Source organism: Mercenaria mercenaria, chromosome 6 (genome assembly GCF_021730395.1).
Source record: "Mercenaria mercenaria strain notata chromosome 6, MADL_Memer_1, whole genome shotgun sequence".
Lineage (NCBI taxonomy): Eukaryota > Metazoa > Mollusca > Bivalvia > Venerida > Veneridae > Mercenaria > Mercenaria mercenaria.
In genome coordinates, this window is record NC_069366.1 from 3,838,455 (window position 1) to 3,856,644 (window position 18,190).

Sequence of the window (18,190 nt, forward strand, 5' to 3'; positions counted from 1 at the left end):
TCTTTTAAATTACTAACAAATTTTCCTTTCCCTTTTATTTTGGCCCGTTTTTCTTTTATTTTCTACTAACAATCTTTGTGGTTTGACGCGCACGAAAGTACCTACGTCCCTGTAGAGGGTAGATAGATAAGAATGCTGACTAAAATCTCCAGAACCGGACATGTGTTCTTTCATTCGACGGACAATTCAAGGAATAAGCGTCATGATAGGTTTCAGTAAATATTGTAAGAATAAAAGTAATCTATACTGTAATTACATAACATTGATTAAAAAATATCTGCACTGAAATCGAACCCATACTAACATGCGTAGAAGGCGGAGAGTTTACCGTTACCCCATTGTGCCACTGACAAAAGTTATAGGTTATTTTAATAAATGTAGATATATTCAGGATACAGGTATCGTATAAAATTGCGAAAACACCCGAAGATATTGGCGAAGATTAATATGTGCGAGGTCAACACTTACGGAAAATATCATCAATGGTATTACCCTATAGGGAAAGACACGGTACACACAAATATCGCGTAAAATAACGAAGGCTATTGGCGAATTAATGAACATATGCGTAGCCAGAGCTTCAAAAATGATACGCACAACGAGGCACGAAGTGTCGTGTGGGGAAGGTGGGGGTCCGGGGGGCCTCCCCGCGAAATTTTGTTGACTTAGATAAAATATTGTACATTCTAACGCATTTTGTGCCATATAATTCAAGGGGACTTCGGACACTTAAAAGGTCAATATTTTCGAACATTTTAACCGCTAAAAGAAACCCCTCACCCCGCGGGAAATTTGGAAACTTAGATAAAAAATTGTGCATTCTGACATAATATTAAGGATCGTCGGACATTTAAAAGGTCAATATTTTGAAACTTTTAACCGCTAAAAGGCTCTCCGGGAAATTTTTGAGACTTCGATAAAAATGATGCATTCTGACGCATTTTGTGGCATATAATTCTAAGGGACATTTAAAAGGTCAATATTTCGAAAATTTTAACCGCTGAAAGTACCAGTTCGAGTAAGATTATGAGAAATATTAAAATTGACATAAACTATTTCGACCTCTCCAAAGGTCACTTCAGGCGGTGATGGGCGCGACAACACCCAGCTTTTCCCACGACAGTTTATATATATATATTTTTTTTTTCTTGTTTTTTTTTCTTATATATTTTTTTAAAAAGAATACTTTCTGCTAACGACATTTGCCTTTATAGATTACTTGCACATATATTATGTTTAAGCATATATGCGATGCGGAATGAACTCCTAATTCAGTGGAATTAGTTACTGTCGGAGGTATCATACTCGCCTGCTTGCATTAAAAATGCTGTAATTTATAAGCTCTTGTTTTGGCAAGAAACATACCGTGAATATTTTCCTTACGCACTGTGCGTAATGGGCGCTACGCCATTGATGAGCCCAGATCAATACTTTCCGACAACACGTGACTTGCAATTTTTCATAGGTGAAATACACGTTTTATACCTGGATCTATTCTAAATTCTTAATGAAATTGTGGCATATGATATGTATGACATGCAGCTAAATTGAACAATTATTAATTTCATCTCTATATCATACGGACCTAGATTGGGATCCAACTTTCCAGAAACTTCGTCTTTGTCAAAGCGAAAACAGATTTAATTAAAATGGCGTCGACTTGGAGGATAAGAATGCTTCTTCTTCTGATGTTCGCACCAGTAACTACAAATGACAAAGGTACCTCGTTATTTTTCTATCACTTGTACATTGTTTTTGTTGAGTTTTACGTCAAGCCGACACAATCTTGGGTCATACTGCAACTTTCGCTTTTGATGGTAGAAAAAACCCAGGTGCACCACCCCTCTGGGCATTATTTCATCACCGGTGGGCACCTGGTAGAACCACCGATTTTCCATAAGCCAGCAGACTGGCTTCCTCACATGAAGAATTCTACGCCCCACGTGAGGCTTGAACCCACATCAGTGAGGGGCAGGTAAATCAAGGTCAGTGACCTTACCCACTCGGCCACGGAGGCTCCCTTGGTATAGTAGGCTATTGTTTAGACAATCAGACACACTGATACTTTTTTACTGTCATACCTTAAATTAGTTGAAATAATGAGACCTCGGGTAGACCGATTTTACATTTTGATATTTCATGTTGTCTACCTTGAGGTCTCGGAGGGGGATATAGACCAGTCAAAAATATATAACGATATTCATCTCTTGAGTACAATTGTTTGGACTAACCTCAGATAAGACACTGCTGATCAAACATTGTCTTCACGACCAACTAACTGATGCTTCTACGCGGCACATGAAGTTAAGGGTTATTGTGAATAGCATTATAAACAGAGGGATCAGCTAGACACCATTCCAACAACTTATCACGTATCAGATAACCTGTCCTGGCAATCACTCTTTCTTTGATATTGCCCAAACGCCGTTTTGCTGAACTGCCGATACTTTTTTAAAAATATTAATGAATTATTTACCTTAGAAAACAACCTTCTTTGATTGATATTTCTAAATATGTTTAAATGCGATTTTATATATTGGGATGAAACACTTATGCCTCTTTCTCGTAATTCCGAGCCTGCTTATTGATCCGATCCTTTGGAAAATTTGCACTTGCAGCTATTTCCTGTTTCTAAATTTTATGCATGTTTTGGCAAATCATATGACAGTTAAACAAGAATAAAAAGAAAAAAGTATTACTCACACTGAAATAGAAATATACACAACAGAAAAAATTGGCAAATCTAAAATCACTGGGGTAATATATAACCTTCTTATAGAAAACAGAAACCACTTATTGTAAAACGTTTTTGTCTGCAAACGCAATTACATGTATATATCTGTTCTTAATTTTAAAAAAGAACTTTTTCAAAAAAAGCCTTAGTTTTTGAGAGCTAGTACAAATGATTACAAGTCTCGGTTCAACAGAAAGCAACTGGCTGTTTCAGAGAGTAAGTGTCATCATGTGAAAGCCTGGATTATTCATTGACCACAATCCTTAGAATTTTTCTTCATGGGGATATCATATTGTTATTTGTATGTATTTTCACAGTTGCACTTGATCCTCAACGTTGTGGGTTCGAAACAATCTTTAGTCCTATGTGGTTATCAGAGAATTTGTGTGTAAAAAGAAATGTAACCACTGTTTTGCTGTTGCATGATCGTAAGTGGGGATTAATAGAGACTGAACAGTTGGATTTGTTGTATTTTTGTGATACCTCATATTTCTATTTCGATGTAAACGGGATGTGAAACCACACTATTTAGTCCTGTCTGGCACCGTATAACCTACCTGTACTGTGTCTATGCAAAGTAAAACCAAATTGTAGAGTAAAATTCTTCATGCGAAGGTCGATGGTTCTACCAAGATGTCATACTACACGAAGGTGCACCTGGGGTCTTTCATCACCACCAAAAGCTGGAAAGTTACCATTTGACCTCAGATTGTGTCGGTGTGTCTTAAAACCCAGTAAAAAGGAAGAGTCTTTGAGGAAACATTACCTATATATTCTATATTACAATTGTAATATAGACCATTTTCTCCAAAAAAGAATTTAAACAGTGACCCCTGTGGATGTGTTTAAAGATTTTCAGTAGCTTCAGTCAGCTTTGGTAAGGATTTGAAAGATTGTAAAATATAACATAACATTCTCCTTTACGAATTCTTGTCCTTTTAATTTTTAACTTATCTAAATACAGTAAATTAAATTAATAGGCAAAAAGGACACTAATGCATTTATATTTCTGTTGAATTTATTTAACAGTGGGAAGTTTTGATATATGCTATATTGAAGGAACTACTTAAATACCTGGGAAGTAAAATTTGATCCAGTTTTTTGAGATGCTGATTACTCTTTATTACACGCTTATCAGTGTTGAACATTAGAGTATATAAAAGATCCCTTATATATCACTTGATACATAAAGAAATAAAACGGATAAAATAAACTAGTTAAAGCATGAAATGCAAATAACATTTGTTTGTCTTACATGTGTGAACAACTTCCACACATGAACACCATACATTTTCATATGATTACATTTTCACGTCATTCGTGAAACTATTGTATCAGGTGTTAAGGTCGGTCGGCCAGTTTCTGTAAGTTGTCTAGTGTTTCGATTTTTCAAATCCAAAAATGTAATAGGTAGCAGTTTATATACTTCAGCTATAAATACATTCATTTTTGATCGTTTAAGACCTCGAACCACTTTCTACCGTATGTCAAACAAACCTTATTCTGACTTGACTCATTTGTTTTAAATGTATTTTTGCTTTCTATTCTTTTCTGATTTTTTTTTTTATCTTAACATGTTAGCTCGTCAAAGGATATGCTTACTTTGGTAAAATCAAATGTAACATTTCAAAGTAATACAAGCAGTTTTATTTACTTGTTGTGTTCCAGTAAAGCAGAAATAGTATAAGGTAAAAAAGACCAGAAAAAAATAGCCTAAAAGATGCAAGATTTAATAATCATAAGGACGATGTGTGCTAGCCAGAGGAAATCACACATTCGTGCATGTTTATTGGGTTTTATTGAATGTTATATCAGATTAGATAGATTGAAACTTGTGACTGATTGCTGTAAAAGTACTTTTTTTTCAAAGTTTATTTGGCAAAAAACATATACACGTTCATTGCAAATTACAATGTAGCTGTACATACACACATCAAAGAAAAGTAAGAGTCATGTACGATTTGAGTGGATTGAACAGTCAGTCAACTGTACCTATATTAACGATATATTTTCCTAAGCTGACAAGCTTAGTTGTTTGAGCTGAACTCATAAAATATATGAATTTATGAATACTAGGCCATATAAAAGGGCAAACCAGTAAAATATGGTATTTATTTTCATTCTGATTCATGCTACATTTTGTACATGGCAGAAAAAATGTTATAGGAATGTATCAGAGATATCATGAAAAGAGTAATATTTTTTTCAGAGAACGTACTTTAATAATGATTTTTCCTCAACCATGGCATTGTTTGCCGTCAATTTTCGCAAAAGTTTCAGAAATAATTGAAAAAAAAATTTGCTGTCATCATTGATATTAATTTCTAAATAACAGAAATATCAATTTTCTTGTCCAAAATCTCCCAGTTTTATCACAGGACATACGTTACTGATCCAGTTTCTCAAAGTAACAATTTGACTGGGTGGGACAGTAAGCATAGTTCTCCCTCGCTTTGAATCATTTTTGGTACACTACATACTAAATAATTACTTATTTCAAACTGAGTCTCAGTAGACAGAACAATAATGGAAACGCGTTCATTACATTACAAAGTTAAATCAGCACTGAGGTCCTCTTTTTGTTATATTGCATAATTGGCAAATGCTACCCAAGAGAAACCACAACGTTTCACATACCTGATCGCAACTCCACAAGCTGTATGATACATGTCCTATAATAAGTATTTTCTCTTGAAAATGCTTTCTTAATTAATGCTACCAGTATTTCTTGTATGAGATTGTGTTGTAAATTTGTCCCAAGAATTCTTGGAATGCTATTTAAAAACTATTAAATAAACTTTACAAGTGCTCAATACCTTAGAGCACTATACCTGCAAGTGGTTTTTTATTACAGTTAAATATGATGTCAAAAGAAGAGACACATAACATAAAATCAGCAGTGTATTAAGTCTTTATATTTTTTTGTTATTATTTTTTTTGTTATTTGTGGATCCAATAATGAGTATAGAGCTTTAATTGGTTGTCATCAGTTCTGACTTTGATACATTATGCTTTGATCTGCGTAATCTTTCAAAATATGTGCCCAATCTTGTGGCTATGACGTTTTATTTTGTAATCATTTTGTAATATATTGTGTAGAAAATGTGTAATGTTACAATGGTATTGTTATAAGCTATAACCAAAGTCTGTATAGAACTAATATTTTCCTTTAATTTTCGAAGAGAACTTGGATTCAGTACGATAAATAGGGAAAGTTCGAACCAGAGAATTTAATGCAAGTTTGTATTATCCTAAATATTTTTTTTCCATTTAGTAACATGTTAGGTTCTGCATTTCCTGTCCAAAACCATCTGCGAACATAATCGTCAATTGTTTGAGTTATATTTTAGAGAGACATGTATCAAAATTCTTATTCTGAACTTTTTATCATTAATAATTTTAAAGTTTTAAAGTTACCAGTTTTAATATGACCAGCCAGTTGATAACAATATTCTGATTTTTTTTACAATACCAACTGACTGAATATTTACATCTATAACTAAATCCGGGTATTATAATTCAGGCTGAAAACTTTAAATTTGAAGCGTCAGGAAGTAATTCAGCCATAATTTTACTGGGAATTGCATTTTCATATTTGCAGGTGTCTCCGATCCAGAAACTTAGATCCGAAGCGGAGTGGTTCAGGAAAATTAGTTTAAACACGTTTGGTGGTTCCAATATTTCCGCATATAATAACTTTGGGTATTGTATAATCACCCATTGGATATGGTGGCTGCTTTTTAAATTTGGTCTATTGGCAGTTCCTATCATATATAGGCTCCATAACCTTAGATCCCCTTTCTAAATTCCAGTTTGTTTAGTTCTACCCATGTTATCTCGATTAGGGCAAGCCCATCATTTTATATGGGGACCATACGCTGCTTTTCATGGGATTTCGCACTAGTGTATCATTGAAAGTTCCATGTGCATCACCGTATGAACACATCTACGGATGTCTCTAATTTATTTTTTGTACTTGCATATGTAAATGTTGAATTCTGCTCAACCCGGGGCTAGAGGGCGTGGACGGTAGCATCCATTTCCACTACCGTCCATGCACAGGCTCAATTAAACCGAGCCTGCAACATTTTGGTTTTTGTCGTGTTGAACGATCTGTGGAGTTTTCACTTTTTCTATTTGAAACGCATTGTATCAAGGTTATAAGAATACACAAGTTGTTTGATATCATTAAGGATTATTGGCTTAATTTTAGTTTTATATTAATGATTCAAACTATTATTTCTCCATCATTGGCGACCCTAGTCAAGACAAGAGCGAGGTAGCGTAATCAAATTGATTATACACGTTTAATGCATATCAAAAATAAGTGTTTCATTTACAATTTATGTTAAGACACGCGCGGTGTGTTTAACAGTACGTTTCTAAACTGAAGCTACTAATGTCAATAAATCTCACATAGGGGAGGGTAATGCAACTTTGGTTAAGGAATTCCAAAGGTCAATGCCCCTAGGGATACTTCCTCCTCTATCTTCTAAAGATATTTTGTTATTCAGACACATATCACTTTCTTTTACAACGTATTCTTTCTTCATGTCCTCTTGCACACCAACCCCATCTACGTCTTCCCATACCACAGACGATTCCACCCTACCCTAAATTCAAAGAATGAGTTTGTACTTTTCTATAAGCTTAAACTATTTTCTCCCCAAATATACCCCCTACAATCCCCATTTAAAAAGTAAATAAAACACGATTCGGTCTAAAATTAGAAATTCTTACTGTATTTTATTTATAGATCCAGTGTGTACATCACATGATCACTTCAATATGGCAGATATACCCGGATATGAAATTACCTCTACTGATAGAGATTGTATATGTTGTGCCTGAATTGATCAATGAATATTATACAAAACGAATATGCACTTTCAAGAGTTTGTATAAATGTGGAAAAAATTTTTGGTGTCAGCGATGAATTGGCTTATAATGTTTCTTTTTCTGACGATCGTGACTCCAACTTTAAATGACACAGGTACTCTTTAATCTCTGATTTTTTATTTACATGTAAATTTAACTTGCCTTTTTAGGGATGCCATTTCATTTAACTTTTTAGTAAACTTATCTGCATCAATATTATAATTGTATTTTGGCTATTTCCAACATATCTTGTTAAGAGGTCACAATAACAGTTTTAAATGATGAAATATTTCATGCTCTTTTTAGTTTGTGCGCTACAATACACAGTTGAAATGGCAGGTATCAGATATCATTTTAAGCCTGTTACCTATTGTTTTCTTTCAACCTAATTTAACTTTTTGTTACATTTAACAGGTGTTTGCTTTAATTATTGTTATGGTTTTTTTTTGTTGGAAAATAACTAATAACAAATATTATCCTGGAACAAAGCTGTAAGTAAGCACTACTTATATGTATAATTGATATCAATTAGGAGGTTTTTAACAAATGACCGTTATACATGACATTTAATTGTAAATGTTCTTCTATAAACATAGTTATTTCACATATTTACCAAAGTAAAATAGATTTGATCAGGAATAGCTAAGTATGAAAATTAATAACTTACAAATCATTGAAAACAGGTTGCTTACCTTGAATAATGAGTGTTTTAGATAGAAACCTACATGTATCAAACCGTTTTGTAGGATTAAATAAGATAGATATAATACACCATATGTTAGAATTATAATATGATATTTAGACCGTTAGGCCAAAGGAGTTTTATATCAACCCATGTGTATGCTATTAGATCTTTAAATTGCGTCTTTCATATTTGGAAATTTTAATAAAGAACATATATTTTTCCATTTACTTGGAACAATCAACAATCAACAACGTTGAACATAGGCCTAATGTATACTTTACTCATATAAACGACCGGTCAGGTCTACAACTGAAGAACAACCAATTCGATCTTTGAAAACAGAAACCCTCAATTGTCATTGTTTACAAGTATTCACATCCAAAAATAGAACGGTAATAGTAAGAAACCTTTGAAAACTTTACCATATTCAAACTTCTACGCATTTGATATATTTCAGAGGGTCAGCCAGCCGATAATCAACCGACATGCGTGCCATTCAATGCTATTTTTATATGGCATACGGGTAGCGGGCGTGACACATCCTTCTATCAGCAAAGGCGCTTAATAACAACACTGATTCTTGATTTTCCTGAACGTACAGAGGTATCGTTGGTCACAGTTGGCGCAAAAGTAAACACAAAAATGCATTTTAGAAAGGAAAACACAGACCAAAGTTGGATCTATCAACTGGTACAGCATGATCCTGGGCACTCTGGAACACATGTCATTCCAACACAAAAAATCAGCGACGCTATTCTCAAAAACGAAAACCCTAAAATGGCAGAGGAAGTGTTCTTAGTAGTTAATAACAAATCTGTAATAGCTTATAGACAGGGAGCAGCTAAAGCGCTTAGAAAGAAAAACACATGCATTATTTTCTCTGGAGAACCGACATCAAAACATGTTTGGACAGATCTTGCAACTGATAGTTACCATTTTGTGATATTAGAGGACAACACTGGTAGCATTAACTGTACTGCAAAGTCCATCCTAATTCAAACTTGTCGGGGTAATTTTAGTTTTAATATTCCTGTTATCGTTTTAATTTCTTGCCATACTTATATGGCTAGTTTAGAAATAGTTAAGATTTAATTTTATACATTTAATTAGTAAAAGACTGTTCACCAAATGATTGAAATTCTAATAATCAAAATCAAGCAGAATGAAACATTTTGTGTTTTCATGGTGTCTAGTATATGTAGAATTAATATGTTTTTTTAATGTTTCCGTAAAATAACTTACACTTGCAAACCTGAAATATATTTGTAGATATTGTACCGGACATTGACTCCATAATGGACCGTCTCTACTCTCATATAAATGTCCATTCAACTATAAACAGCATCATCATCGTTTTAATGATCACATATAACTGCCTGCCTAAGCGTGTGAAAAGAAATTTGCAGAGACTTTGCAGAACATGTTTCCGGAAAGATAACACTCCAGTTGCAGAACGTGGTGAAGACGGACAAGAACAGGAACGAAATGATCGGAATGAGAACCAGTTTACCAAAGTATGTAACAAACCTATTCATGTGTAAACAATAGATAGCAAAAATCAAAACATATGTGTCAGCGTTTTAAATGAAATATACAGGATTTTTTCACGCCTATTAACAATGAATTATTGCATATCATTAACATTTCTTTATCCAATGTTTGATTGATTCAAAGAAATTTTATCCGACTGCATGTTTCATTGCATTTCTATGTAATAACCGGATGATTATAATAGACATTATCCAGCAAGAAACTCGTAATACAAACAGAGACGTCTTTCCATTTGATGTTGTCAGTTTCACGTTTTGTTCAGGTTTTTTTTCCATCTCAAATCTGCTACAGATTTAAGTCATTAGAACTGATTTTATACAAAGGACTATCACAGAAATTACAAAGACTTGATTACAATAAAAACCAAACACTAAATAAGAACATAGAGTAACAGTTAAGTAGTATTTTTGATATACATTTAAGCTGAGATTTTACACGCCTGTGGGAACGGGTTGTCCGTCAGTCTGTTAGTAATTATGTTTCTGCACAATAGCGTAAGAATGCTTTAACCTTTGAACTTGATATGGTATTAACCATGGTCAGTGAATGACACCTGTAGCAGGTACTTTTTAAGCAATGGATCAAAACGCAGGGTCATAGCGACCGGTAGGACAACTATCGTTTTCGCACCTTAAGAAAACCGCGGCCTAAGATCCTCAAAGTTGGCACGTACACTGCTCATGTTTCAGTAGATGACCTGTTATGATTTTGAGATAAATGAGTCAAAGAGCAAAATCAAAATGACCATTATTACTAAAAGAACATTCACCGATGGCCCCTTTTGATTTGGGAATTTCTTAGTCAAGTTCATAACCACTGTCATGTTACTTGTTTTGCTGGAAATATTATATCATGTTGCTGGTCGTCCATCCGTTTGCAAAAGTAACTCCTGCTCAATAACTTCTCAAGATATTTACATATGGCCCTGAGCCTTGGCGCGTTTCTTTGGTGCTCGTTTTTATTATATAAAAACAATTTTTATTAGAAGTGATTTGAATATTTTTGCAAGCATTGAAATATAATTGCTTTTTTTTTAACAGTTTTTGTTGCATGATATTCAAATTTAGAGACAGATGCGAAATTTTGTTACAGGAACAATTGGATCTTGATGCAAACGCCAGCACGAATGTGAACGAAGAAATTCTGGACATGCCTGCAGGTGGACGACCCAACCTACCTGTTCCTTGTATAGAAAGACATGACATTGAGCAAGAGGCACTTCCGTTGATCCATCAACCAAAATGGCAATGGTGAACAAACATAATCTAGTAAGCGTTTCTACTATACATAAATCAGTAATAACGAACTAAGTAGACAAAGTCCTGTCCTTGAGCCAGAGATACCTCATGTCACCAATCTATCAAATGAGCACTATAATATAGTAAGCATTTCTGATATACATAAATCCTTAATGATGAACTAAATTAACAGAATGGTCGATAGGAACATTTTCATTATTTTGGTACGATCTAATTGGTTGCTTTCTAAAAACGTTATGAGTTTATCTCGTTTCATTTCACTGACCGTTATATTCATGTCTAAATTGTCGTCTGAAACAATAATTATTTTTTATGTCGGATTTTTGTATGTCACTATATATTTTTATATAAATTCTTTTGAATTCAGATTTAAAGGCTGCTTTCCAGTAAGTATTACTGGAATCAACCTTCTGCGATCTAACTAATAGAAATAATGATATATGGCATATGTGACAGTTTAAATATGAAGATGTCAAAGATAAATATACCAGAAGTGATTATATTCTAATCTGTAATAATAGGTTTAGAATAGAATTTGACAATCTTTTTATGCCATTAAAATGTGCGAAATATCTTTACTATCATAATTAGAAGCTCTTATTCTTTTGTCTTCTATTCCACCTGTATACCCCTGTAAGTCTGTGCGTATTATATCAAAAAAGATATTTTCACCGAAGAAAATGTCAGCAGCAGCATTTTATGCTACAAAATGTTAATCTGTACTTATGTCTTACTTTAACGTCTAGTGCGCTCAATTAATATGATTTTGCGAACATGTCCTACGTATAGCTTAGTTCCAATTCTTCATAAAATTTGAAAAATCTAGACAAACCGGACAAAAGTACCAAATTTTGCACACAGGTAGTTTGGACCAACACAAGACTTTTGGCTGTAAGGGCCAAGGTCACAGCTCTTTGGAATTCTATTTTTAGAACATTCAAAATGGCCGCCATTAAAACAAATAGCTATTTTAGCAAAAGTTAGTTTTTATCTTATTCTTGGTACATATTTATGCGTAAACTGATTCATACATACTCTAAGAGTCAAGTGATACATTGACAGGAAGTGATGTCAATTTTCACGTCCGTCTGTTTGTAAATCCGTCCGTCTGTATGTCAAAAATGCTGTTTATAAACAGCATACTTGTGATTATAACTATAAGATGAGCCCCGTAATGTGCAGCTTGACTTTAATTATGTATTGGTGCAGCTGAAAAAAAAATCTGTCTGTCTGTCTATTTTTGGGTGAAGCATGTTTTTATTTGTTCCGTCCGTCTGTCCGCCCGTCCGTCGCAAAATTCATATATTTCAGAACAGCTTTTTTGGCTAAATCTGAGTGTTTTTTAAGATTTTTGACATTATTTATTCTATAAATTGTTAAATGTCTATTGACGTTTGGAATATCCAAGTGACTGTTCCTGAAATACCCTGTTAAAAATGAAAACGAAATGTATAAAAACGATTTGTTTTAACTGTTTATAGGGCCATAATGGCTTTGTTTATTATGTGACTGCCGCATGTGCTGTTATAAACATAAAATATGTTAGTAACTTGTTAAATCTTATTTTTGATACTTTATTAATAACATATTTTTCAAAGGTATTTAAAGTATGATTCATAAAGTATTACTGAGTCCGTTCCTTTTTATAACCTCCCTTTTATGCAAAATGATAAATACATGTGCAGTACTGAAAGAAGTGCTTTTCCAACCATGTAATTACCATGCATATTCTCTTTTTTTGAGAGTTGCTGTATCGGGTTTTAACATTATGGAATTTTAACACAGTGAAGTTCACCTAAACAGACGTGACAAAATATCATATTGAAAAGTACTTTAGGCATACTGAACAACTGTTAAAGATGGTTGAGGGGAACATTTTCTTAATGTCTATTCAAATCATGTTTGATACATGTACCTATTTCTTAATGTCTTATATAGAGAGCACCAATTACTACATGTACCTATATTATCTAAAACAACTGTGTAGATGGCAAAGTTTTTAATGGTGAGATTGTCATTCTTATCTTTTATCTATGTGTCAACGGGGCTGTTGCATTCTAGGGGTTATTTGAAGGTTAGAGAGTTAGGTGTAAGGTAATTTCATAACATTACTAACTGCAAATTGCTTTATTTATCAATATAATGGTGATAATTGTATATTACATTGTATTTTACATGTTGAGAAAGAATGCTATGCTTATAAATGACTTATGCATAGATCAATCATTAATTTAAGTATATCTGAAATAAATTACCTAACTGCCCGAACAATGCCATTTTAAGCCAGTGTGATGCAAACATATTAAATTAACATTGAAGATAAAGGGAAACTAGTTTATTCCATTTCTTTTATTGCTGGTGTAAATTCTGCATGCTGTTTTCAATCTTTTAAAAATGAATTGAGGTCATTAATCTAAGTGGGACATTTCTAAGTATTTAAAAGGCAAGACATATATGCTGCAATCAAGGCTTTGACTGTGTCATTATGCTTTACAATTTTGTTGCATAGTATTTCCATTTATATATTCATAAGGAGTATGTCATAAAGGTGCATATACTTCTGTGGATATAAATTGTAGAGTAATAGCATAATTACTTGGGAGCTTTTAGTGATAAATGTCAGCATTCTATATCTTTCTATATCTCCTTTTGGCTTTTAATCATCATACCGAAAGAAATGTCTATATAAAAGAAGAGGCTTTTTAAAATAGAAATAAATCATTATGTTAAAAAAATGCATGTGCATACATCTATTCCTCTCTTGTCTATATGAATAACTATAGCTTTTTAGTTTATACTAATTTTTTTAAGCTCAATTGTGATGAAAGCTAGAAGCCACACTCGAATCCTGGAAAACCGAGTACTGGTGTCATTTGAGAAGGCTTAGTTATGATCCAAGTCGGTATCAAACTCTGGGCTGAGCGGCCAATACCTTAACCTCTAGACAACCGCTTCCCTTACCTATAGTTTATTGACGAGTGACTCATCCCAACAAAAATGTTCCAGTACCAGAAGGCTCTGGCATGATATGTGACCAGGATAAACATGAATAGTATCACACCAGAAGATGTCGGTTTGATAATTTGAACAGGAAAAATGTCCTGTGTGGTCAAAGCTTTTAGTTGCAAGTAATGTTTAATTTGTTTGAGGCAACTATTTGTTCATGCAAAAGATGAAGAAAGGGTGCATATAAACCATGCAAACACCTCTAAATGATAAATTATAACAAGAACCCAGTAAATAAAAACATAATCATTAAATAAAAGTTTTAACTTTCCATTACAATTATAAAGCTTTTCAAGATACATGTATATAGATATGACCATATTGATACTTAGCTATATCAAAGTAAAACTATTTGAATATAGAGATTTTATATAAATATATGTAATATGAGTTCTATTATGGGAATTACAAAGCTAATCACAAAGCTTATTTAGTCACCGTATGACCTAGAGTTGTGTTAATGCGATGCTAAAACTACCAAAAAAAAAAAACAAAAGAACAAAGCTTATTATTTGATACATGTATATGATGCAAAAGAACCATAAATGAAAATGAACCATTTCTCCCAATATACTTTATTTCAATAGAAGGATGAATGGAATTGCCATCTGCATGTTATCTGAGGCACTAGCGGACAAGAAATGCTGCCTTTATATCATTTGATCTACACTGTACAACAGTAATATTAAACTGATGTTGCGTTCCACATGCGGTTTCATTATGACTACAAATACAGAGCGGACACGATTTTGCGATAGACAGACAGACAGACGGACGGCGAACGAAACAAAATGGAACATATTTTTTACAAACCTTTAGTCGGTTACACATATTTGTCACCTCTAGATCGAGATCAAGCAGCACATTACAGGGCTTATTATGTAAGCACGTAAAAGCGTATGGTTTTAAAAAAGAAGACATTTTAACGTACGTACGGACGAATGTACAGACAGACTGTTATGTAGCATGACCTAACTTTATGCAAATGCATCACTTTACCCTAAGAGTAAGTATGAATCAGTTTACACATAGATATGTATCAAGAATAAGACAAAACTTATATTTTTCTAAAATAGCTATTTGTTTTATTGGCGGCCATTTTTAATGTTCTAAAAATAGAATTCCAAAGAGCTGTGACCTTGGCCCTTACAGTCAGAAGTCTTATATTGTTTCAAGCTAATGTTGTGACCTTGGCCCTTACAGCCAAAAGTCTTATATTGTCCCAAGCTACCGTGGTCTCGTTATGACTAAAAATACAGAGCGGACACGACTTTGCGATAGACAGACAGACAGATAGACAGACGGACGAACGAAACAAAAATGGAACATATCTTCTACAAAAATTAGTCTTTACACATATTTATCACCTCTAGACCAATCGAGATCAGGCAGCACATTACAGGGCTTATGATGTATGTACGTAAAAGCGCATGGTTTTAAAAAAGATGACATTTTTAACGTACGTACGGACGAATGTACAGACAGACTGTTATGTAGCATGACCTAACTTTATGCAAATGCATCACTTGACCCTAAGAGTAAGTATGAATCAGTTTACACATAAACATGTATCATGAATAAGATAATAACTAACTTTTACTAAAATAGCTATTTGTTTTAATGGCGGCCATTTTGAATGTTCTAAAAATAGAATTCCAAAGAGCTGTGACCTTGGCCCTTACAGCCAAAAGTCTTATATTGCCCCAAGCTACCGTTTTACAAAATTTGGTACTTTTGTCCAGCCTGTCTAGATCTTTCAAAATTGGCACTCTACTAGTATGCTATGGTAGGTTTACATCAGAAAATTATAGGATAACACATGAAAATGGCTATGAAAGGTCTTTCTCCGGTTTGAAAATATTATAGGGGTACATTGAAGTCGAAACACAGCAGCTTAGAAAAAGTCATACCAGGTGTTTAATAGATTTTGCTTAATTTCAACATATACATGTAGCAAAATGACAAACAAGGAGGCATGAATTAATCTTAAGCTTAAAACCTGAAGACAAAAAGGTACATATATTTGATTTCCAATTATTGACACTTTACCTCTTCAGAGGCTTTTAAAACAATATGGAATTTATAAAGTAAGGGAATTTAATAACCTATGAAAATTAACAGACGCGAGTGTAAGTTAGAAATTTGTTTATTTTCCTTATCTCCGCTAGGGAATCCAGCGAACCGAAATGCTGGCAAGAGAAGCATGTTTCAATGAAATGGAGAGTCGTTCCTAGTAGGGGATATAAATCAACCGAATTATTTTGTACTCATTTATTGTGCACATTGCAGTTACTCATATTCATAAACGACTTCAACCACCATTGTTTCCTGGTTTCGTTTTCCTTTCGCAACTGTTTCACAGATTATTTTCGGTATACATATATAATTTCCATTTTCATTAAGCATATGTTAGCTCTTTATGACAGATGTATTAAAAGAATCATATTCGCTGGTACTCTGAGAAGTATGGCCTATGTTAACCAAACAATCATGCTCACCCTGTCTCATTATTATGGTGATAGCAACTGCAATAAAGGTAAAAAAATAATTCACAGTGTTACTTAAGCGGAACTTATGTTTATTTCAGGCACTTGTTGTATGGGTTCCTTAACAAGCTACAACGACAAGAAAGCGTTTTGGATCAAGTCAAAAGTCCTTCCCTTGAAGAGACACGTTTTTGCAAACAGAAGACCGGAGGCAGATAAAACTGATATCTTAACTCAATAGTGTATCGCAACGCAGCGAACACAATAGTTTGTTTATCAAAAAAGGCCTAAGACATGTAATGTCATTACAATAGATTCTGGTATATAAAGCATTTTCAGTAGTAAATAGCAAATTATTTGGAGTTTATGCCTTGGTCACAAAACCGTACGATGTCCATACGGTTTAAAAAAAGCGTACGAGTCCACCAATCTTAGAATCTTTACGGTCTCTGTACAATCGCAGTGTCTGGTTGCAGTACCAACGGACCCCGTACGATCTTTAGAGGATGCAATAGTAAGATATCCGTACGGACGTCACAGACAAGCCGTGCGTAGCTCGCAAGGAGCCCGGCCGTATCTCGTGGGTTCGTACGGCGCTCGCACAGCACTCCTACGGTGTCCGTAGTTACTTTGATTTTATACCACCTTGAATCACCAAGGAAGTCAAGTTCAAGAAGTAATTATTTTTGTTTAATGATACATGTACTTTGAACGATTACTTCAAATATATGCTCATATGTCTCTGTGTGCGTATGCTACCTGTGTTCTTTTTATATTTTCACTGCAAATAAGCTTGTGCTTCGAACTTCTTAGCTTAGAATGATTATATACACGTGTATGTCATATTATATATTGTCACTTGCCATTCCGTAACCCAGATTCATACTTTATTGTTACATATTGTTCTGTAGTCAGGATATTTTCATCATTTTATATATTCAAGATTTTCAGTAAACCTGAAACTCGAAACTTGAATTTTCGCCAATTTGATTGACTTAAGCTTGTGCTTTTTCATTTTAAGTGTCATTTAGTTTAAGGGAGTATAGAACCCAATTGCTTTTAAAGCACTGTGCAGATGCAACTTTCTATAGTTTGTTTCAAATCGGAGTCAACTAAATTATTAAAAAGATCTCTTGAAGCATAAGGAATATAAGTGGTGATTTGATAATATGTTATTAGCAAAAAGTGTGCGTTAGGTTTTCATAAATACATGTATATTCTTTCACCTGTTTTTCAGCCGTTAAATGAATCTATTTTTCCTAAACAGGAAGATAATTTATGGGCTATAGATTATGTAAAATATGTAATTGCCCTCCCTTCTTATTTGAATACGTAAATGTGATTTTCAGGTTTTTTTTCCAGTTTTAAAAAAACATAAAGGTAGTTATCATATACCTTGTTTTAATGAGTTTCATAGAAGGTAATTATAGATGATTGACATTAATGAATATCTGCTTTGTAAATACTTGATGTTCATAATGAATAAATATAAAATATTGCACAGTTCTTGCTTTAATTTTGCCCTTTACTTTTGACTACCGTTCTTTCTACAGTTTGTACTATCGAATTAATCACTAGTTAAACCTAATGA

The 18,190-nt window shown here is 33.6% G+C and overlaps 1 protein-coding gene across 2 annotated transcripts; it reads left to right on the top strand.

The window, feature by feature from the left end:
• Window positions 1-970: 970 nt before the first annotated feature.
• Window positions 971-18,098, top strand: LOC123549827 (uncharacterized). 2 transcript variants are annotated; one of them, XM_053544975.1, is made up of 5 exons: window positions 971-1,719; window positions 8,755-9,306; window positions 9,567-9,811; window positions 10,941-11,116; window positions 16,701-18,098. In XM_053544975.1, exons 1-4 carry the CDS (start codon window positions 1,650-1,652, stop codon window positions 11,100-11,102), a joined length of 1,029 nt encoding a protein of 342 aa, XP_053400950.1. In that variant the 5' UTR covers window positions 971-1,649; the 3' UTR covers window positions 11,103-11,116; window positions 16,701-18,098. The 2 variants fall into 2 exon arrangements, with proteins under 2 accessions (XP_053400950.1, XP_053400949.1); XM_053544974.1 differs by lacking the exon at window positions 971-1,719 and adding an exon at window positions 7,487-7,727.
• The last annotated feature ends 92 nt before the right edge of the window (window positions 18,099-18,190 follow it).